A 24,814-nucleotide genomic window follows, 5' to 3' on the forward strand; every position below is an offset into this window, starting at 1 on the left:
CGTTTTGGTGTCAACAAATGGTGACGTACCCTGTTATTGCTAAGAAAGCTCTGGAGATTTTCATACCGTTTGTTACAACATATCTTTGCGAGCAATCCTTTTCGAGGATGCTGGACATAAAAACGAAGAAAAGGAACAGACTTTGTTGCGAAAATGACATGAGAGTGGCACTTGCCAAGGTGAAGCCGCGCATTTCTGAACTGGTCTCCGAAAGGCAACAGCAGAAGTCACACTGATTTGCAGTAAATATTCATTATTACGTTTTTGTTTTTGTGTGAAAATCATGTTTTGATGATTTTGTTCTTTGAACACACGGTGTTGATGTTGATGCACGGTTCATTTTGTGCACCAGTAAAATATATACCTATGTTTTGAATTTGAAAAAATCATATTTTATTTTTCCAATTAAGAAGGGTTCGGTGAATGCGCATATGAAACTGGTGGGGTTCAGTACCTCCAACAAGGTTAAGAACCACTGCGCTAGAATATCTAACGTCCTGCCTAGCATGTCTTTGCTCCGTGGTGCACCTTGGAAGGAACCATTTACCAGGGAGAATGGGGGGGTACTCTTTGACTGGTCCAGTCAGTGTTCCCCCTCCGCAAAATATACCTCTGACAAATCTTTTTATAAATAATGACAAATGGTAGGCTTTAAAATGTATGTTTAGTAGTTAATTTATCATCTGAAAAATAAAAAAACAGGACAAATCTATGGGCATGACACCTCTGGTGAGAGGGACCTGAAGGTGCTTGGCTGATTAGAGGTTATGACTTGGTACTCTTTGTATTGCCCTTGTGGATCAGGGCTAACAGCTATTAGCATCACAATGTAGAAATAATAGATTTATAAGAGGAAGGGCTTCCACAGAGGCATTAACATCCACTTCATCTAATGAGGCCATTGGACACATGCAAATCGATTCAGAGATTTGACCCCGAAACATGGTAAACAATCCAAGCAGTGAAAATGCACAACCTTGCCAAGTCCCCTTTGTGCTCATTTGTAGTGGGGCCACAAGCCTGCAATGGCACATACTGTAAATATATACACGTGCATGTGCAATAAAAACAATGTTTGAAAATGTATCTCTTAAATCCTTTGTTGTTGTTGTAAGGAATTCTTTACAGTCATGTTTGTTTTCCATCATATTTTAAATAACTTGAAGAAAAAACACTTTATGACACTGTCATGAAGCATTATGACCATCCTGTGTCACTTTACATGGACTAAGAAAATACACTTTATGACTCTGTCAATAAGCATTATTACCATCATAATCATATAAGCCAGATAGGCCTATCACGTACATGCCTGCCTTTATGTCAGTCGTCAGTCAAAAATAAGTTGTCTTGTCCTGCTCTTAAAATCTGCTCCTGCATTCATCCCAGTCATCAGCAACAGACCAATGGGCTACATTTAACATTTTAGTAATTTAGCAGATGCTCTTATCCAGAGCGACTTTCAGTTAGTGCATTCATCTTAAGATAGCTAGGGGGGACAACCACATATTACAGGCATAGTAAGTACACTTTTCCTCAATAAAGTAGTTATCAGCAAAGTCAGTGATGGAAAATGGAGCGGGGGGGTTCAGAAAAGTTCAGATTTTTTTTTCTTCTCTGAATTATATAATTACGGGTAGGTGCATGTCTGACATCAATGTGTGCACAATTACAATGATAATTGAACTAAAATTATCAATTTCAGTAAATGTTATATAACATAAACGTACTGTTGACAAGTAGGCTATGGTGTAATGAAATGTTTTGCTTTGTGTGGTAGGTTTTGTGGGTTTTGACACTCTTGTGTAGGTGTCATAACCAGCCATAAAATAACTACTGTGGTAGGTTTTGTGGGGTTTGACACTCTTGTGTAGGTGTCATAACCAGTCATAAAATAACTACTGTGGTAGGTTTTGTGGGTTTTGACACTCTTGTGTAGGTGTCATAACCAGCCATAAAATAACTACTGTGGTAGGTTTTGTGGGTTTTGACACTCTTGTGTAGGTGTCATAACCAGTCATAAAATAACTACTGTGGTAGGTTTTGTGGGTTTTGACACTCTTGTGTAGGTGTCATAACCAGCCACAAAATAACTACTGTGGTAGGTTTTGTGGGTTTTGACACTCTTGTATAGGTGTCATAACCAGTCATAAAATAACTACTGTGGTAGGTTTTGTGGGTTTTGACACTCTTGTGTAGGTGTCATAACCAGTCATAAAATAACTACTGTGGTAGGTTTTGTGGGTTTTGACACTCTTGTGTAGGTGTCATAACCAGCCACAAAATAACTACTGTGGTAGGTTTTGTGGGTTTTGACACTCTTGTGTAGGTGTCATAACCAGTCATCAAATAACTACTGTGGTAGGTTTTGTGGGTTTTGACACTCTTGTGTAGGTGTCATAACCAGTCATAAAATAACTACTGTGGTAGGTTTTGTGGGTTTTGACACTCTTGTGTAGGTGTCATAACCAGTCATAAAATAACTACTGTGGTAGGTTTTGTGGGTTTTGACACTCTTATGTAGGTGTCATAATGATTATTCACTCAAGCACTAATGGTAAGATACCTCATTGGCAGTCACCATCACAGCCTTATCATGATTGACAATGGTTTTACCGCCTGTTCTCTCCTTCTCATCTCCGATAATTCAGTGGGGGTTAAGACTTGACTGCGTGCCGTTCCTTCATTCAGCACTTGAGTTCGAATCTCACGGTAAAGGAGGAGGTATTATGTGTGAGAGAGATGGAAAAAGAGAGAGAGACTTGTTTTTCTGGGAACAATGATGATGATTCTGTTTGGGAGTGCATTGCATAGCATAGTGAATGATTATTTCAGCCTTTTGAACAGATCTGGATCCCTGAGTAACGTTAGATTGTAGCGGTGCCACTTCAGCATGATCAAAGGATTAGGCAGAGCAGTGTTCTAATCATCCCCGGCGCCCTGCGGAGACATGGAAACGCACGTCTCCACCGAGAAAAATGTGTGATTCTGAAAACAGAGAGGCCAAATAAGAAGAGATGAAACCCTAATTTAAAAAACAGACAGGTTGAGGAGAAGAGAGGGAAAGGAGAGAAAAGTCCAAAACAATTTTTAAAACTCTAATATTTAGTTCTATAAAAACTCTTGTTCTTCGAACTGTCGTTCATATCTACTTAAGTTACTTTCTCACAAATATAAATATACCAACTTTTCAAATATAAGCTCTGCAAATGCTCTCTCATTTAATACATTCCAATTTAACAGCTATTTGTGACCCAGGCAAACTTCAATGATCTCGATAGCTGTTAGTCTTCTTCCAAATATCTCATTAGCTTTGTGTGATCAGTGCAGGTCTTTTATAGTCGCAGGTGGTTCTGAGGGAAGCCCACCTCTGTACTATCCTGTGTGTGTTAGTGTTAGCTAACTATGTGATTATCTGCCTCCTCGTCCATGTATTCAGAGCCAGTGCCCCTGCCTTATCAGCAGTCTGTAGCTTGCATGCTCAATCGCCTGATTTGTCAAGGGTGACTCCAAAAGATTCTGATAGGCACTTTGCAAATCACCCAGTTGATCTAAAATATCGACCAGCCACAAAAAGTCATTACACACAATAATGGCGGGTGGGACCTTGGACGATGTGACTTAATTAGGTTTCAAATGCCTTCAAAAATGCCTTCAAATCCCTGGGCCCTGGGTCTTTACTGACATTACAGCTGGAGAAAGACTACTACTGCTGACAATACTACTGCTCCTACTGATACACAATGATATTAACTAACTACAGAAAATAAATGGAATTGATCGATAATCCTAATGCTATAATCATTCTACTGGTACTACTACTACTACTACTACTACTACTACTAACGACTTATATCACTACACATAATAGGTTCATATTAATACTTTCTGTTGAGGTGTTCAATATGTACTTTGGCTGTATAGTTCATCATTGCTGTATCGCTGTAGAGCTGTAATTATTAGATATTCTTTAGATTGCCATTTTGTGAGGGTGGTTACAGTCATTAGCATGTTCTACTCTTTTGCTTTGTCTGTATCTCTATGTGTCTCTCTGTGTCTCTCTGTGTCTCTCTCTATGTCTCTCTGTGTCTCTCTCTGTGTCTCTCTATGTCTCTCTGTGTCTCTCTCTGTGTCTCTCTATGTCTCTCTGTCTCTCTATGTCTCTCTGTGTCTCTCTCTCTGTCTCTCTATGTCTCTCTGTGTCTCCCTATGTCTCTCTGTGTCTCTCTCTCTCTCTCTCTCTCTCTCTGTCTGCTCAGTACGAGATAATGATTAAATGAGGGAGAAAAGCAACACAAGAAAGTCTCTCAACAGTAAATTACATGTTTTCCTAATGACATTTAAAAATAATTGCATGTAAATTGTGTTCCAGGCTTTGATAGGAATGAAAACATGCCTGGTGTTTAAATGAGTGTTCTATTTACCCTCTCTCTGCTTGTCTGTGTGTTTGTCTCTCTGCCAACCTCGGTGTCATTGGAGAATCTATATTTTAGAGCATCACAAACTGATGATAATATATTTTTTATATCTGCACTAATTAAATTACTTTCCTTCTGAGCTCAATCCAATTTGTTCAACCTCACAGGCACAGCTTTTGATAGGAGATGATCCTGACCAATATTTATACATTCACCATGATATATCTAGCTTTTGAAACAAACCTCAAATAAATAACATTCTGTTTTGATTGATTTAGAGTTTGTGTGTGCATCGGTACTACTGTATAAATGTCTGTTTTATGCAATAAACCCACCAGCAATATCACTATCAAGACTGACTCTCCTCCAACTCCTTTTATGACATGATTGAATCATAGCCTAACAGTCATCATTCTCTCTGTTTCTTCCTTGCTGTGTAGAAAACCAAGATCTCCACGTACGACAAGATGTGGGAGTTTATGAGCAGTCGGAGGCACTCTGTGATGGTGAAAGATATTGACGAAGGGATCCATCGAGTTCTCACCTCGGACTACGCCTTCCTCATGGAGTCCACCACCATCGAGTTTGTCACCCAGCGCAACTGCAACCTTACCCAGATAGGGGGTCTCATCGACTCCAAAGCCTACGGCGTGGGAACCCCCATGGGTACGTCCTCCTCTCAACATAGTACAACACACACATATACCTACTTCTCAAGCACAATTTCTGCAACCACTCTCGCCTATTTCAAAAGTTAGGACAAAAGACTGAGCCATACTCCCACCCACAGTACATTCTCCATAACCCTGAGACATGACCCATGCAATAACGTTCAGTATCATAGCACCCTGCATTAAGATAAGGTTTATTATGTTGTTTAATAACACAGTCCACTACGCTATAACATGTTTATCATTTAATAACACAGTCCACTACGCTATAACATGTTTATCATTTAATAACACAGTCCACTACGCTATAACATGTTTATCATTTAATAACACAGTCCACTACGCTATAACATGTTTATCATTTAATAACACAGTCCACTACGCTATAACATGTTTATCATTTAATAACACAGCCCACTACGCTATAACATGTTTATCATTTAATAACACAGTCCACTACGCTATAACATGTTTATCATTTAATAACACAGCCCACTACGCTATAACATGTTTATCATTTAATAACACAGTCCACTACGCTATAACATGTTTATCATTTAATAACACAGTCCACTACGCTATAACATGTTTATCATTTAATAATACAGCAAACATACTACGTGTATAATGCTTTCATATTATTCCATAAAGTTACTCAACAATCCAGCACACTAATCTATAATAGGAAAATGCTGTATAGATCAAATCAAATCAAACTGTATTGGTCACGTACACAGTTTACAGCAGGTATAACATGTGCAGTGAAACGCTTGTGTGCTAGCTTCATCAACACTGTAGTAGAATAATCAATATCAAATATCAGATTTGCTCTCTCTGACTTTTCAAACAGAATGACCCCCTTGCACTAATGAGGTGTATGTGTGTGTGTGTGTGTGTGTGTGTGTATGTGTGTGTGTGTGTGTGTGTATATGTGTGTGTGAGAGAGAGTGTGTAAGCACCCAGGGACCCTAAGGGGCCAAGCAGCCGATGAAAGAATGGAGAGAAGAAATATCTGACATACAGTTGAAGTCGGAAGTTTTCATACACTTTAGGCCAACCCAAAATTATATCTAAAACCGATAACCAATGACAAACTGATTTATTACAAACAGTCAAAAAAAGCAGAATATGAATAATCTGACAAAATCACTTAGTAATAGATACAGCATATTTAGTGTCATCTACACTATATTTAAATAAGACGTGTCATCCTTGGGTGTTGACGAGTGATAGTTCTTGTAAGGTGTGGCTGTGTAGGCTTCAATATACAGTTGAAATCGGAAGTTTACATACACTTAGGTTGGAGTCATTAAAACTCGTTTTTCAACCACTCCACAAATTTCTTGTTAACAAACTATAGTTTTGGCAAGTCGGTTAGGACATCTACTTTGTGCATGACACAAGTAATTTTTCCAACAATTGTTTACAGACAGATTATTTCACTTATAATTCACTGTATCACAATTCCAGTGGGTCAGAAGTTTACATACACGAAGTTGACTGTGCCTTTAAACAGCTTGGAAAATTCCAGAAAGTGATGTCATGGCTTTAGAAACTTCTGATAGGCTAATTGACACTATTTGAGTCAATTGGAGATGTACCTGTGGATGTATTTCAAGGCCTCCCTTTTGCTTGACATCATGAGAAAATCAAAATAAATCAGCTAAGACCTCAGAAAAAAAATTGTAGTCTGGTTCATCCTTGGGAGAAATTTCCAAATGCCTGAAGGTACCACATTCATCTGTACAAACAATAGTACGCAAGTATAAACACCATGGGACCATGCAGCCATCATACTGCTCAGGAAGGAGACGCGTTCTGTCTCCTAGAGATGAACGTACTTTGGTGCAAAAAGTGCAAATCAATCCCAGAACAACAGCAAAGGACCTTGTGAAGATGCTGGAGGAAGCAGGTACAAAAGTATTTATATCCATAGTAAAACGAGTCCTATATCGACATAACCTGAAAGGCTGCTCACCAAGGAAGAAGCCACTGCTCCAAAACCGCCATAAAAAAGCCAGACTACGGTTTGCAACTGCACATCAGGACAAAGATCGTACTTTTTGGAGAAATGTCCTCTGGTCTGATGAAACCAGAGGACATTATGACCATCATTATGTTTGGAGGAAAAAAGGGGAGGCTTGCAAGCCGAAGAACACCATCCCAACCATGAAGCACGGGGGTGGCAGCATCATGTTGTGGGGGTGCTTTGCTGCAGGAGGGATTGGTGTACTTCACAAAATAGATGGCATCATGAGGCAGGAAGATTATGTGGATATAGACATCAGTCAGGAAGTTAAAGCTTGGTTGTAAATGGGTCTTCCAAATGGACAATAACCCCAAGCATACTTCCAAAGTTGTGACAAAATGGCTTAAGAACAACAAAGTCAAGGTATTGGAGTGGCCATCACAAAGCCCTGACCACGATCCTATAGAACATTTGTAGGCAGAACTGAAAAAGTGTGTGTAAGCAAGGAGGCCTACAAACCTGACTCAGTTACACCAGCTCTGTCAGGAGGAATGGGCCAAAATTCACCCAACTTATTGTGGGAAGCTTGTGGAAGGCTACCCGATACGTTTGACCCAAGTTAAACAATTTTAAGGCAATGCTACCAAATACTAATTGAGTGTGTGTAAACTTCTGACCCACTGGGAATGTGATGAAAGAAATAAAAGTTGAAATAAATCATTCTCTACTATTATTCCGACATTTCACATTCTTAAAATAAAGTGGTGATCCTAACTGACATAAGACAGGGATTTTTACTAGGATGAATTGTCAGGAATTGTGCAAAACTGAGTTTAAATGTGTTCGGCTAAGGTGTATGTAAACTTCCGACTTCAACTGTAAATAAATATATAAATGAATGGAGAGGGTGTTGGACGGTGGCACGCTGGTTTACACGTTGTGTGCGGAGGTGCAGGATTTGATTATGGAGCTCAGCAGCAGATTGTCTTAATCCTGTTACACATGCAGCTCCCGGCAACGGCTGCCACAAATGAAAAGGAAAAACTCCTTGTAAGTACCTGAGTTATAAGGGGAAGATCGCTCTGGGGCGTCCCTACAAGACAACTTAACACAATGACCTGCATGCAAAGGATGCTGGCTTTTTTCGTGTCCTCTGTCATTTATTTGGGGAGAACTGGAAGGTGGAGGTTGTCTGTCTTTCTATGTTTGGGACACTGAAGAATTGTGGCTTTTATACGCTACGTAAATGAACTCTAAAAGGTTTTGGTGTAACAGTCTCCCTGTTATTTAGCTTGTTGTCTAACACATTGTTGTTACGGCTGTCCTCGCTGACAGAAGGTGGGGACCAAAACGCAGAGTGGTTAGTGTTCATTCTTTTAATGAAAATCAACAAAACCCTTCAAAATACAAAAACAACCAACGTGACAAAACCGAAACCGTCCTGTGTGGCAACAAAACCTCCACAGGAACAAACACCCACAAAACACAAGTGAAACCCTGGCTGCCTAAGTATGATTCTCAATCAGGGACAACGATTGACAGCTGTCTCTGATTGAGAATCATACCAGGCCGAACACAAAATCCCAACATAGAAAATCAACCATAGACAACCCACCCAACTCACGCCCTGACCAACTAAAACAAATACATGACAAAGGAAAACAGGTCAGGAACGTGACAGAACCCCCCCCTTAAGGTGCGAACTCCGGGCGCACCAGCACAAAGTCTAGGGGAGGGTCTGGGTGGGCGTCTGTCCACGGTGGCGGCTCTGGCGCTGGTCGTGGTCCCCACCCCACCATAGTCAACCCCCGCTTCCGTGGCCTCCTCCCAATCTTCACCCTCCATGTCAATCCCACTATTTCAAAGGGCAGTAACAGACTGAGGGGTAGCACCTGACTGAGGGGTAGCACCTGACTGAGGGGTAGCACCTGACTGAGGGGTAGCACCTGACTGAGGGGTAGCACCTGACTGAGGGGTAGCACCTGATTGAGGGGTAGCACCTGATTGAGGGGTAGCACCTGACTGAGGGGCTCTGGCGGATCCTGGCTGGCGGAAGGCTCTGGCGGATCCTGGCTGGCGGAAGGCTCTGGCGGATCCTGGCTGGCGGAAGGCTCTGGCGGATCCTGGCTGGCGGAAGGCTCTGGCGGATCCTGGCTGGCGGAAGGCTCTGGCGGATCCTGGCTGGCTGGCAGCTCCTGGCTGGCTGGCTCTGGCTGGTCCTGGCTGGACGGCTCTGGCTGGTCCTGGCTGGACGGCTCTGGCTGGTCCTGGCTGGACGGCTCTGGCTGGTCCTGGCTGGACGGCTCTGGCTGGACGGCTCTGGCTGGTCCTGGCTGGACGGCTCTGAAGGCTCGGGACAGACGGGCAGCGCTGGGCAGGCAGACAGTTCAGACCACGCTGGGCAGGCAGACAGTTCAGGCAGTGCTGAGCAGGCAAGCAGCGCAGGCGGCGTTGGGCAGACGGCCGACTCTGACCTGCTGAGGCGCACAGTAGGCCTGGTGCATGGTGCCGGAACTGGAGGCACTGGGCTGGAGACACGCACCACAGGGAGAGTGCGTGGAGGAGGAACAGGGCTCTGGAAACGCACTGGAAGCCTGGTGCGTGGTGTTGGCACTGATGGTACTGGGCTGGGGTGGGAAGGTGGCGCCGGATATACCGGACCGTGAAGGAGGACACGCGCTCTTGAGCACCGAGCCTCCCCAACCCTACCAGGTTGAATGGTCCCCGTAGCCCTGCCAGTGCGGCGAGGTGGAATAGCCCGCACTGGGCTATGCAGGCGAACCGGGGACACCACCTGTAAGGCTGGTGCCATGTACGCCGGCCCGAGGAGACGTACTGGAGGCCAGATATGTTGGGCCGGCTTCATGGCACCCGGCTCGATGCCCAACCTAGCCCTCCCAGTGCGGCAAGGTGGAATAGCCCGCACTGGGCTAAGCACGCGTACTGGGGACACCGTGCGCTCCACCGCATAACACGGTGTCTGACCAGTACGACGCCCTCTCACTCCACGGTAAGCCCGGGGAGTTGGCTCAGGTATCCAACCCGGCTTCGCCACACTCCCCTTTAGCCCCCCCCCCCCCCAAGAAATTTTTGGGTGAGCCTCTCGGGCTTCCGTGCTAGCCGCGTACCCTCATACCTCCGGTTCCTCTCTCCGGTTGCCTCTGCTCTCCTCGCTGCCTCCAGCTGTTCCCATGGGAGGCGATCCTTTCCAGCCAGGATCTCCTCCCATGTGTAGCAACCCTTGCCGTTCAAGACGTCTTCCCATGTCCATTCCTCTGTCTGTCTCTGCTGCTGTCGCTGCCCTTCTCCACTCCGCTTGGTCCTCTTGTGGTGGGTGTTTCTGTTACGGCTGTCCTCGCTGACAGAAGGTGGGGACCAAAACGCAGAGTGGTTAGTGTTCATTCTTTTAATGAAAATCAACAAAACCCTTCAAAATACAAAAACAACCAACGTGACAAAACCGAAACCGTCCTGTGTGGCAACAAAACCTCCACAGGAACAAACACCCACAAAACACAAGTGAAACCCTGGCTGCCTAAGTATGATTCTCAATCAGGGACAACGATTGACAGCTGTCTGATTGAGAATCATACCAGGCCGAACACAAAATCCCAACATAGAAAATCAACCATAGACAACCCACCCAACTCACGCCCTGACCAACTAAAACAAATACATGACAAAGGAAAACAGGTCAGGAACGTGACAATTGTTCAGTATGCAGCAGGACACATGCCTTTAGAGAATACAACACGGTGTGTCCCATTTCCCTAAGAGGATGGATAATTCTGTCCTTTATAACATCAGTGGCTATTTGCTCCATTTGTGTATGTTTTATGTAGTTCTCGGTCATAAAGCACAGGGCCATTCAGTAAATGACTGTATGAGAGAGCAGCAGAGAGGGTGTGTTTTCTCTGTGTGATTGTCCTATAACAATATTTGTTATGTGTGACCAGGGTGTTGGCGACAGCTGGAATGGAATATGCTGCATTGGTTGGGATGCATTCGCTAGGAACAATGCAGGAATGGGTTTGTCGTGTGTGTGTGTGTGTGTGTGTGTGGTGTGTGTGGTGTGTGTGTGTGTGTGTGTGTGTGTGTGTGTGTGTGTGTGTGTGTGTGTGTGTGCGTGCGTGCGTGCGTGCGTGCGTGCGTGCGTGCGTGCGTGCGTGCGTGCGTGCGTGCGTATACGAGTGTGAGTGTATGTCTGTGTGAGTGTATGTCTGTGCATGTGCGCATATATGGCATTCATGTGTGTGCATTTGTATTAAGTGTGTGCGGGTCTCCAAATGCGTTTGTCCGTATGTGTGTGTGTGTGTGTCTGTCTGGCAAAGGTTTAGGTTGTGCATCGCACACATCGTCGGTCCGTGCTGAAAAAAGATGTTTAGCATCATCACTCCCTTGTGGCCCATTCACACGGAGCAGAGAACAAGGCATTTAAATTGCTAATCCTACCCTTTTAGTACCCGTTACCATATGTGTCCTGTATTCCCATACAGCCTGGCCATTTAGCATATATCTCATTGACTTTAACAGAGAGGAGTTGTCTGCCTGCATTAGTACCTGGGCCTTGATAGTTCAGTGGTGTACTTGGTTCTGAGTCCCTCTGGCAGCCGCTCCCCAAGTCTGCACTGTAATGGACAGAGTTAGTGTTAGTTAGCGCGGCCGTCCAGATGTTATCCATCTCTAACTCTAATGGGATATTTACTGCATTGGCAACTGCGGTTAATTCAGAGTATAACATTTAGCCCATAGAAGAGGAGAGTAGACCAGAGCGAAGTATATACATCTGGTAGGACCATTGTGAAGTTGTATCTAAAGGGGATTGTTGTTGGCCTACATAAGGTGGAGTGGAAGGGGGGAGGGACACAGGAGCTGTGTAGCTGTGTGTCCACATTAGAGAGTGAAGCCCCATAGTGACCGTAGTCCTATTGTACCTATGGGGATAGATCTCCCCGCTCAGCCTTTAATGTGTGTGTATGGACGTCCTCCCTAGAGAGGTCATTAAGTGGAGTCATGCACAGTAGCGTATCAAACATCTGTCACAGGTTTGTTTATGCGACTCGCGCCACTCGGCCGCTTGTGATTAAACTGTTACTTCCTCTGCTCCATACGTCCATAATCTCAAGGGGCTCTGCCTCTGCCCTCCTTCCTTCCCTCGTCTATCTCTCTCTGTCTCTCTCCCCTCCCTATCTCTCTCTCTGCCCGCCTTCTCTCTTTCCATCTCTCTCTCCCTCTCTCATTTTCTCTCTTTCTTCATCTCTCCCTCTTTCTCTTTCTCTCTCTCCCTCTCTCTTGCTCTCTCTCTTTGCTATCAATTTTCATTGTGTTTCATTAGGCCTTCTTAATCACTTACAGTATTAGGGAAGTGCATATTTTGCATGTCAGCAGGTTTGGCCATTCCTGCCGTGCAGTGCGGGGAAGTTGTCGCGATGGTTCCCCCGTGGATCGTTTAGCTCCGGATCATAAACGACAAAGAACATCTCTGTAAGACCTGAATGGAATGCTGGGAAATGGGACATCTCTGAGGGCGTGACCCGCCTTCTGTTTGGGCAGCGACCTTCCTGTCCTAGTCCTGTATATCAGAAAGAGAGAGAGAGAGAGAGAGAGAGAGAGAGAGAGAGAGAGAGAGAGAGAGAGAGAGAGAGAGAGAGAGAGAGAGAGAGAGAGAGAGAGAGAGAGAGAGAGAGAGAGAGAGAGAGAGAGAGAGAGAGAGAGAGAGAGAGAGAGAGAGAGAGAGAGAGAGAGAGAGAGAGAGAGAGAGGGACAGAGGGACAGAGGGACGGAAGGACAGTGAGAGGGAGGGAACGGTTGAGGGAAGGAGGGAGGAACAAAGAGATGGTGGGGGGTGAGGTATGAGGACAAATGGAGAAAATATGACAGACCTAGCTGGGGCGGAATGAAGATGTCAGTCTAGAAGAGTCTGTGAACTACAGTTTACCAGAAAGTATATGTGAGCACAATCAAAGCACAAGGTGGAATATGTTTGCAGAAATGTTTTGATAATAACAGTATTCTCCAGGCATTTAGAGGTAATTGCAGGCCCTGAAAGTAATAATTTTAAATATTTACACACATCCATTTGCTCTCTTTTATATTTCCCCCTGATCGACTTAACATGCAAAACAAATCTGGAGCTGTATTACAAAGAAGGAAAACAAAATCTGAGAACAAGGCTAAAAATACGACATGTACTTGAGCATGCCAGGAACATTTTCCATGCTGTTTTGAGGAGAGACAATGCATTAGGGATTGGTGTGCTATTACTTACTTTGATCTGACAGATTACAGCTATGTGTCTTATTCTGGATTCACGACGGTCTGTCAGTTCCCGCTCCTATGTTTCTTCTGTTGGAGAATTATGGCTCAACATTTATGGCTACCCCATGTTGAGAGGGCCTGTTTTCAGCTCTTCACATTTACTTATTCTGTTTATCGCTGAGAAACACAACTTTCTCCTCCATCTCTCACCCAGTAATACTCAATAGAAAGAGAGTACTTCATTTCCATTTTCTAACCGCTTCTTCACCCGTCACGTCATTGGAAGACACACAGTATATATTAACCACAATACAAAAATGCTGTGGACTCTATAGTGATCTCAGGCAACTGCCAACACATTTCCATAACTATTTTATCAAATTTTTTAAAGAAAAGTTGCAATAATTTTGCACACATTGGAGTAAACAACAATTTAAATCAAGCTGGGAATTAATTAAATGAAATACAGTTGATGTCGGAAGTTTACGTACACTTAGGTTGGAGTCAATTAAACTCGTTTTTCAACCACTCCACAAATTTCTTGTTAACAAACTATAGTTTTGTCAAGTCGGTTAGGACATCTACTTTGTGGATGATACAAGTAATTTTTCCAACAATTGTTTACAGACAGATTATTTCACTTATAATTCACCGTATCACAATTCCAGTGGGGCAGAAGTTTACATACACTAAGTTGACTGTGCCTTTAAACAGCTTGGAAAATTCCAGAAAATGATGTCATGGCTTTAGAAGCTTTTGATAGGCTAATTGACATAATTTGAGTCAATTGGAGGTGTACCTGTCGATGTATTTCAAGGCCTACCTTCAAACTCAGTGCCTCTTTGCTTGACGACATGGGAAAATCAAAAGAAATCAGCCAAGACCTCAGAAAAGAATTGTAGACCTCCACAAGTCTGATTCATCCTTGGGAGTAATTTCCAAGCACCTGAAGGTACCACGTTCATCTGTACAAACAATAGTATGCAAGTATAAACACCATGGTTTCTCAAATGATTGCCTCGCCTGGTTCACCAACTACTTCTCTGATAGAGTTCAGTCTGTCAAATCGGAGAGCCTGTTGTCCGGACCTCTGGCAGTCTCTATGGGGGTGCCACAGGGTTCAATTCTCGGGCAGACTCTCTTCTCTGTATACATCAATAATGTCGCTCTTGCTGCTGGTGATTCTCTGATCCACCTCTACGCAGACGACACCATTCTGTATACTTCTGGCCCTTCTTTGGACACTGTGTTAACTAACCTCCAGATGAGTTTCAATGCCATACAACTCTCCTTCCGTGGCCTCCAACTGCTCTTAAATACAAGTAAAACTAAATGCATGCTCTTCAACCGATCGCTGCCCGCACCTGCCCGCCCGTCCAGCATCACTACTCTGGACGGTTCTGACTTAGAATATGTGGACAACTACAAATACCTAGGTGTCTGGTTAGACTGTAAACTCACCGTCCAGACTCACATTAAGCATCTCCAATCCAAAAGTAAATCTAGAATCGGCTTCCTATTTCGCAACAAAGCATCCTTCACTCATGCTGCTAAACATACCCTCGTAAAACTGACCATCCTACCGATCCTTGACTTTGGCGATGTCATTTACAAAATAGCCTCCAACACTCTACTCAACAAATTGGATGCAGTTTATCATAGTGCCATCCGTTTTGTCACCAAAGCCCCATATACTACCCACCACTGCGACCTGTATGCTCTCGTTGGCTGGCCCTCACTTCATACTCGTTGCCAAACCCACTGGCTCCAAGTCATCTACAAGTCTTTGCTAGGTAAAGCCTCGCCTTATCTCAGCTCACTGGTCACCATAGTAGCACCCACTCGTAGCACGCGCTCCAGTAGGTATATCTCACCTTTGGCCGCCTTTTCTTCCTGTTCTCTGCTGCCAATGACTGGAACGAACTGCAAAAATCACTGAAGCTGGAGACATATATCTCTCTCACTAGCTTTAAGCACCAGTTTTCAGAGCAGCTCACAGATCACTATATCTGTACATAGCCCATCTGTAAATATCCGATCCAACTATCTCATCCCCGTACTGTATTTATTTATTTATCTTGCTCCTTTGAACCCCAGTATCTCTACTTGCACATTCATCTTCTGCACATCCTACCATTCCAGTGTTTAATTGCTATATTGTAATTACTTCGCCACCTTGGCCTATTTATTGCCTTACCTGCCTTATCTTACCTCATTTGCACTCACTGTATATATACTTTTTCTACTGTATTTTTGACTGTATGTTTGTTTATTCCATGTGTAACTCTGTGTTGTTGTATGTGTCGAACTGCTTTGCTTTATCTTGGCCAGGTCGCAGTTGTAAATGAGAACTTGTTCTCAACTAGCCTACCTGGTTAAATAAAGATGAAAAAAAAAAATATATATATATTTAAAAATGGGACCATGCAGTCGTCATATCGCTCAGGAAGGAGACGCGTTCTGTCTCCTAGAGATGAACGTACTTTGGTGCGAAAAGTGCAAATTATAAGGGATTTTTGTCAATTCAAATCTGGTATCAGGACAAAATGTGATTCAGAGTCACCGAATATACTTTAAGTATTTTTATTAAACTCAAGCGATAAATGGTAAATGCAATTTTCGTATATACTGGTTCTCTGTATCACCTCGCAGGATAGAACAGAGAACTGGCAGGATGTAAGTAAACAGCTGTTCTTATACGGTGACAGATGTAGTTCCATCCCGTATGTTGGCCTATCACAGTAGAGGCTGAGCGTGGTTTAAACTTTGCTCAGCCTATCGCCGGCGCTCAGGCTAGTTCCAGCCTCTTGGCGCTCCTTGGTGTCCGGCGCTGTTGCTGTGTAGATTACGCTCCCACACCCTAGAGACTGGGGCCAGACAGTTCTGTAACATTGTCTGAGCTATTTGTACCTGCATAGAAAGCATACTGTTCTCGCTCAAGGTTAACCACAGCTTCTCAGCACACTATCTGGGGCACAATGTTACTTTCAGCACACACACACAGACACCCAGGCGCCCAGGCTAACAGTTGCTAATATTATATCACATGTGATATAGCATTGGGTTATAGTGCAATAAACACAAATCCTAACAAAATAAATCCCAGAACTACAGCAAAGGACCTTGTGACGATGCTGGAGGAAACAGGTACAAAAGTATCTACACTGCTCAAAAAAATAAAGGGAACACTTAAACAACACAATGTAACTCCAAGTCAATCACACTTCTGTGAAATCAAACTGTCCACTTAGGAAGCAACACTGATTGACAATAAATTTCACATGCTGTTGTGCAAATGGAATAGACAAAAGGTGGAAATTATAGGCAATTAACAAGACACCCCCAATAAAGGAGTGATTCTGCAGGTGGTACCAAAGACCACTTCTCAGTTCCTATGCTTCCTGGCTGATGTTTTGGTCACTTTTGAATGCTGGCGGTGCTCTCACTCTAGTGGTAGCATGAGACGGAGTCTACAACCCACACAAGTGGCTCAGGTAGTGCAGCTCATCCAGGATGGCACATCAATGCGAGCTGTGGCAAGAAGGTTTGCTGTGTCTGTCAGCGTAGTGTCCAGAGCATGGAGGCGCTACCAGGAGACAGGCCAGTACATCAGGAGACGTGGAGGAGGCCGTAGGAGGGCAACAACCCAGCAGCAGGACCGCTACCTCTGCCTTTGAGCAGGAGGAGCACTGCCAGAGCCCTGCAAAATGACCTCCAGCAGGCCACAAATGTGCATGTGTCTGCTCAAACGGTCAGAAACAGACTCCATGAGGGTGGTATGAGGGCCCGACGTCCACAGGTGGGGGTTGTGCTTACAGCCCAACACTGTGCAGGACGTTTGGCATTTGCCAGAGAACACCAAGATTGGCAAATTCGCCACTGGCGCCCTGTGCTCTTCACAGATGAAAGCAGGTTCACACTGAGCACATGAGCACATGTGACAGAGTCTGGAGACGCCGTGGAGAACGCTCTGCTGCCTGCAACATCCTCCAGCATGACCGGTTTGGCGGTGGGTCAGTCATGGTGTGGGGTGGCATTTCTTTGTGGGGCCGCACAGCCCTCCATGTGCTCGCCAGAGGTAGCCTGACTGCCATTAGGTACCGAGATGAGATCCTCAGAGCCCTTGTGAGACCATATGCTGACACATGCACATTTGTGGCCTGCTGGAGGTCATTTTGCAGGGCTCTGGCAGTGCTCCTCCTGCTCAAAGGCGGAGGTAGCGGTCCGGCTGCTGGGTTGTTGCCCTCCTACGGCCTCCTCCACGTCTCCTGATGTACTGGCCTGTCTCCTGGTAGCGCCTCCATGCTCTGGACACTACGCTGACAGACACAGCAAACCTTCTTGCCACAGCTCGCATTGATGTGCCATCCTGGATGAGCTGCACTACCTGAGCCACTTGTGTAGGTTGTAGACTCCGTCTCATGCTACCACTAGAGTGAGAGCACCGCCAGCATTCAAAAGTGACCAAAACATCAGCCAGGAAGCATAGGAACTGAGAAGTGGTCTTTGGTACCACCTGCAGAATCACTCCTTTATTGGGGGTGTCTTGCTAATTGCCTATAATTTCCACCTTTTGTCTATTCCATTTGCACAACAGCATGTGAAATTTATTGTCAATCAGTGTTGCTTCCTAAGTGGACAGTTTGATTTCACAGAAGTGTGATTGACTTGGAGTTACATTGTGTTGTTTAAGTGTTCCCTTTATTTTTTTGAGCAGTGTATATCCACAGTAAAACGAGTCCTATATCGACATAACCTGAACGGCCGCTCGGCAAGGAAGAAGCCACTGCTCCAAAACCGCCATAAAAAAGCCAGACTAAGGTTTGTAACTGCACATGGGGACAAATATTGTACTTTTTGGAGAAATGTCCTCTGGTCTGATGAAACAAAAATAGAACTGTTTGGCCATAATGACCATCGTTATGTTTGGAGGGAAAAGGGGGATGCTTGCAAGCCGAAGAACACCATCCCAACCGAGAAGCACGGGGGTGGCAGCATCATGTTGTGTGGGTGCTTTGCTGCAGGAGGGACTGATGTGCTTCACAGAATAGATGGCATCATGAGGGAGGAAAATTGTGGATATATTGAAGCAACATCTCAAGACATCAGACAGGAAGTTAAAGCTTGGTCACAAATGGGTCTTCCAAATGTACAATGACCCCATGCATACTTCCAAAGTTGTGGCAAAATGGCTTAAGGACAACAAAGTCAAGTTATTGGAGTGGCCATCACAAAGCCCTGACCTCAATCCTATAGAAAATGTGTAGGCAGAACTGAAAAGGCGAGTGTATAGCAAGGAGGCCTACAAACCTGACTCAGTTACACCAGCTCTGCCAGGAGGAATGGGCCAAAATTCACCCAGCTTATTTTGGAAAGCTTGTGGAAGGCTACCCGATACGTTTGACCCAAGTTAAACAATTTAAAGGCAATGCTACCAAATACTAATTGAGTGTGTGTAAACTTCTGACCCACTGGGAATGTGAGGAAAGAAATTAAAGCTGAAATAAATCATTCTCTCTACTATTATTCTGACATTTCACATTCTTAAAATAAAGTGGTGATCCTAACTGACATAAGACAGGGAATTTTTACTGGGATTAAATGTCGGGAATTGTGAAAAACTGAGTTTAAATGTATTCGGCTAAGGTGTATGTAAACTTCCGACTTCAACTGTACAAGTTGTGGCCTCCTTCACAATGTGAGAGGGCATGCAGAAATCATTATCTAAAGACAGTCGGAACACAACCACATGATTTCATTGTCCATTTAGTTGTTATGGAGGATTATGAAGTGCAGACAATGACATTCTAGATTCTACTGAAATGCCATGTTCCACTGCCCTGCAGAATATTTAGTTTGGCCTCTGCAGCAGTGCTGTTCAATTGATATAAGTGAATGATTAAACCAGCCATAAGCTAAGCTAGCACAATGTTATATCATTGTATTGTTTTGTATTTATTATGGATCCCCATTAGCTGCTGCTGGAGCTTTGCTGGATCTGAAAATCCTCATATTAATTTATCCCCATTCTGGTTTCTCTGGGGTTTCTCATTTTGTTTTGCTACCATACACCTGGCTCTGGCTGGTATTTCAGTACTGGTGGTGAGTGATCTGACACACAGGACTAGCTACAGTAGTGAGTGTCTGACACACACATGGCTAGTTACAGTAGTGAGTGAACTGACACACACATGGCTAGTTACAGTAGTGAGTGATCTGACACACACAGGACTAGCTACAGTAGTGAGTGATCTGACAGACACAAGGCTAGCTACAGTAGTGAGCGATCAGACACACACAGGGCTAGCTACAGTAGTGAGTGAGCTGTCACACACAGGGCTAGCTACAGTTGTGAGTGATCTGACACAGACAGGACACACACAGGACTAGCTGTTGTATGAATGTGACACCTGAAGAGAAATGTATTTAGATGGCAATGAATTATATGAGAGTTAGTGCTGTGTGTTTCAAATGATTTATCACCATGGGTATGCATGTTTTCAAACATGTACGCTGGGCTCTGCCTGTCTGTTGTTGATCTGATAAAAGAGAGAGAGAGAGAGAGACACACGCAAAGCCTTGAGCTGACGATGGACATAACACATCTAAAAGTATTCAAAGGTGGCCTGGTGACCGCAGCACCACTGTTCTCTGCTCTTCAGGCATAGCAACAGCACAGTGAGGAAGTGTTACTATGGAGATTGTCAATTACTGCGTGCCTTTTTGTCTGCCCAGCTCCTGCTGCTATAGTATTGGTCCTCTTACATACTAACAAGTAGCATTGTATTGTTCCCTGCATGGCTGCTTCTCAACAAACAGCCTTGATACTTAATATTCATCAGGCAATCACTGTTGTTATCCCCTCTTCTCAACACGAAGCTGGCTATAGTTCTGAAGAGTTGTTATCCCCTCTTCTCAACACGAAGCTGGCTATAGTTCTGAAGAGTTGTTATCCCCTCTTCTCAACACGAAGCTGGCTATAGTTCTGAAGAGTTGTTATCCCCTCTTCTCAACACGAAGCTGGCTATAGTTCTGAAGAGTTGTTATCCCCTCTTCTCAACACGAAGCTGGCTATAGTTCTGAAGAGTTGTTATCCCCTCTTCTCAACACGAAGCTGGCTATAGTTCTGAAGAGTTGTTATCCCCTCTTCTCAACACGAAGCTGGCTATAGTTCTGAAGAGTTGTTATCCCCTCTTCTCAACACGAAGCTGGCTATAGTTCTGAAGAGTTGTTATCCCCTCTTCTCAACACGAAGCTGGCTATAGTTCTGAAGAGTTGTTATCCCCTCTTCTCAACATGAAGCTGGCTATAGTTCTGAAGAGTTGTTATCCCCTCTTCTCAACGTGAAGCTGGCTATAGTTCTGAAGAGTTGTTATCCCCTCTTCTCAACACGAAGCTGGCTATAGTTCTGGAGTTGTTATCCCCTCTTCTCAACATGAAGCTGGCTATAGTTCTGGAGTTGTTATCCCCTCTTCTCAACATGAAGCTGGCTGTAGTTCTGGAGTTGTTATCCCCTCTTCTCAACACGAAGCTGGCTATAGTTCTGGAGTTGTTATCCCCTCTTCTCAACACAAAGCTGGCTATAGTTCTGAAGAGTTGTTATCCCCTCTTCTCAACATGAAGCTGGCTATAGTTCTGAAGAGTTGTTATCCCCTCTTCTCAACACGAAGCTGGCTATAGTTCTGAAGAGTTGTTATCCCCTCTTCTCAACATGAAGCTGGCGATAGTTCTGAAGAGTTGTTATCCCCTCTTCTCAACATGAAGCTGGCTATAGTTCTGGAGTTGTTCTCCCCTCTTCTCAACATGAAGCTGGCTATAGTTCTGAAGACTTGTTTTCCAATATCCTCAACACCAAGCTGGCTATAGTTCTGAAGACCTGTTTTAAACTCTCCTCAACACCAAGCTGGCTATAGTTCTGAAGACCTGTTTTAAACTCTCCTCAACACCAAGCTGGCTATAGTTCTGAAGTGTATGAGATAATAATAAGGGAGTGTGATTGAGTTTTAAAAAATTCAAGCAGCATTAACATCCTGATTATATGGGCCCCTAGCCACAGGGAGAGCTCTCCAGTTGATGATATGAAAGGGGGTCGGGGAGATTTCAAGTGTTTTCACTTGGTTTCACCCTTCAGGTGTAATCAGAAGCCTCTGCGTGTGACGGGGTTTGATCTGGCCAGCAGGGAACACGAACACGCCAGCCTTGTTTACCTGGCTGGTGCGGGGAAGCCTGGAGGCTGCAGGGAGTTTTGGGAAATTCTCCTGACACTGAGGAGATGTCGTGAACGTGTGTACACACACACACACACACACACACACACACACACACACACACACACACACACACACACACACAGAGGGGCAGAAGGGAGCACTTCAAAGCAACATGTCGGCAGCACATTTATTTATTAAGCAAAACAAAACAATGCACACTAGAGACATTACCGCTAATTAAGCATGGCAACCAGTTTTAATGAGAGAAAAAAAGGAGCAGATAAAAGGAGGTAAATTGTTGGTCCCTGGAATGTACTTCGGGTTTATTTGTATATTGTTTGAAACCCCCATGGGAGCTGCATGGGAGAATCTATGGTGCATTCAGCACCAGCCAGGACACTGTGGTTGGGATGTTGGTGCCACGCACACGCATATGTACTGTACACAAACACACGCCCACACACCCACACGTACTGTACACACACGCACTACACATGCACACGTACTGTACACACACACATGCACACGTATACACACACACACGCTTTCCTCCTAATTATTATCTATCTCAACCTCACCTGATTTTTTTGGTCCCTCAGGTTCTCCGTACAGGGACAAGATCACCATAGCGATCCTGCAGCTGCAGGAAGAAGGAAAGCTGCACATGATGAAGGAGAAGTGGTGGAGGGGGAACGGTTGTCCGGAGGATGAGAAGAATAAGGAGGCCAGCGCTCTGGGGGTCCAGAACATCGGGGGCATCTTTATCGTCCTGGCGGCTGGACTCGTCTTGTCGGTGTTTGTGGCAGTCGGAGAGTTCATCTATAAATCCAAACAAAACGCACAACTGGAAAAGGTAAAGCAACATCCTTTCACGTATAGCCAGGTTGCAATGACAATGTGTCTGTGTGTGGATCTTATTATGCAGAGATTTTTGACAAGGAGACCATTTTTACACTTTTCTATTAGCGTTGTGTTTTGGCCTAGCTTACATTTATTTTGTGGTTTACAAAATATAACATTTTTATCACATATTTTTATTTCTGACATAAAAAGCACAAAATGTGAAAGTAGAGACATTTAGTCTCATTGTATTTGCAATAAACCATCCCTCACCTCATACTCAATAAAGTGCACTTGATGTTTGGATACGGGTGGAGGGGACATTTACACGTGTTCAGTATTAACACTTATTTGAATGTACATGATGTACAAAAGGACAGACAGACAGTAGCCATTTTAGTTACACTGAGATCACAAGGACAATTTTACATGATAGTCAGGTCAGCTCCTGAAACACTGATGTTTATGTAGATACAGTAATGCACCATATTCTTTAAGACACAGTAAGTATGGGTTCATTTTCTTGCCTTTATCCACTTAGCCCCAACGGCACCAAGGTGATAGGAAGCGTGAGGAGTTCTGCTGTCACCACGGACCCTCCAAGCAGCTACCTGTAGACTTTAACCACCAGCTCAAATGACCTCCAGAAAGACTCCAGAGACTCCAGTCATCTACAATTACCTTAAAATGCACAAATTGTATTTTTTTAACTTCAGATAGTTCCCGATTTGGGAAGTTTCCTGTCGGAAGAACTGGCAGCGATGTTATGGTCACAACGTTTGAATGAAAAGTTGCCATTGGTGCATGGTTGAGTGTATGTGTTCGAAAGGTGTCCCTAAAACTAGAGGTGCACGGTTTCACACGATGGGGTTGGAAGGTTGGCCCAAATGCATGATCCATAATGTTCATGTAAATGTCACCAGTCATACGCCTTGCCACTCTCGTCTTCACGTCACCCTCAACACACAGCCACAGCAATCCTCTCCCAAAAAAGAATCATTATTATCAGATTCAAACTTTTGGACAGACAAGCCAAACTGAATCAAGCTATGATTGCAAACTCTCTGAAGGCTTAGTTTTGGAAACACATGTAAGCTTTCAGATATTATAACATACTAACTACTCTACTGAATAATCTCATATTAAAAGTGTAATGCTACAACAACACATCACTCGTTGTTAACAGCATGTAAACCTTTTGATGATCCCCTTAAGCCCATGTCCTTCCTGTCCTGTCCTTCTTGTCTTGTCCTTCCTGTCCGTTCTTTCCTGTCCTTCCTGCCCTGTCCTGCCGTTCCTGTCCTTCCTGTCCTGTCCTGTCCTTCCTGTCCTGTCCTTCCTGTCCTGTCCTGTCCTTCCTGTCCTGTCCTGCCGTTCCTGTCCTGTCCTTCCTGTCCTGTCCTTCCTGTCCTGTCCTGTCCTGTCCTGTCCTGTCCTTCCTGTCCTGTCCTGTCCTGTCCTTCCTGTCCTGTCCTTCCTGTCCTGCCGTTCCTGTCCTTCCTGTCCTGTCCTTCCTGTCCTGCCGTTCCTGTCCTTCCTGTCCTGTCCTTCCTGTCCTGCCGTTCCTGTCCTTCCTGTCCTGTCCTTCCTGTCCTGTCCTGTCCTTCCTGGGATTCCTATCTTGTCTTTCCTGCCCTGTCCTGCCGTTCCTGTCCTTCCTGCCCTGTCCTGTCCTTCCTGTCTTGTCCTGACCCGTCCTGTCCTTCCTGTCTTGTCCTGACCCGTCCTGTCCTTCCTGTCTTGTCCTGTCCTGTCCTGTCCTTCCTGCCCTGTCCTGTCCTGTCCTGCCCTGTCCTGTCCTGTCCTGTCCTTCCTGCCCTGTCCTGTCCTGTCCTTCCTGTCCTGTCCTGACCCGTCCTGTCCTTCCTTTCCTGTCTAACACAGTGCTCTCTCACCCAACAAGTCTCATAAATCTCAAACGCCAACCCCTACTTAGCTCTCTACAGGAGCCTGGCCTGCACTAAGAGCTTTCTTCTACACCCTCCATCGATCGCACAACGCAGTGATGCTGCTGCTGCTTCTCGGCCATAAGCCCCCACATCTATGATTCAGAGCATCTAGTCGTGAAGTGATGTTCAGAGTCCTTCTGTCAACGACAACACACACGCACAGCACTACACCCACAGACCAGCCAGGGTAGACGGGAGGGGAGGTCCCCCATCAATAGGATGTCATTTAAAGAATGCTAAAGAACGATATGGCTAATAAAAACCCATAAGGAAGGTTGGTAGTGAGTAGAGTAGGGAGTAATAGTCAGCCGAGCCAGAGAAAGAGAAGGAGAGTGATTTAATAGAAACCTCATCGTTTGATGTTGATCATGATCTCTTCCTGGTGTTCTTCAGCATGTCTTTGTGTCAGACACAGCAGTTGAAGAAGATAAGTTTCACACTCTTATCAGCTCAGAACTAGGTGGAGGAGCGTGTCATACAGATAGCAGATATATCCAGA

At 44.6% G+C, this 24,814-nt stretch overlaps 1 protein-coding gene across 1 annotated transcript in view; it reads left to right on the plus strand.

Moving 5' to 3' along the window:
* Nucleotides 1-24,814, plus strand: part of LOC120031313 (glutamate receptor ionotropic, kainate 2) — a 284,742-nt gene that overhangs the window by 255,089 nt on the left and 4,839 nt on the right. The window contains exons 14-15 of the mRNA XM_038977019.1: nucleotides 4,859-5,084; nucleotides 22,126-22,379. Coding sequence (XP_038832947.1) covers nucleotides 4,859-5,084; nucleotides 22,126-22,379 — 480 coding nt within the window. The remainder of the gene's footprint in view (nucleotides 1-4,858; nucleotides 5,085-22,125; nucleotides 22,380-24,814) is intronic.

This window comes from Salvelinus namaycush, chromosome 37, assembly GCF_016432855.1.
Source record: "Salvelinus namaycush isolate Seneca chromosome 37, SaNama_1.0, whole genome shotgun sequence".
In the NCBI taxonomy this organism is placed as follows: Eukaryota; Metazoa; Chordata; class Actinopteri; order Salmoniformes; family Salmonidae; genus Salvelinus; species Salvelinus namaycush.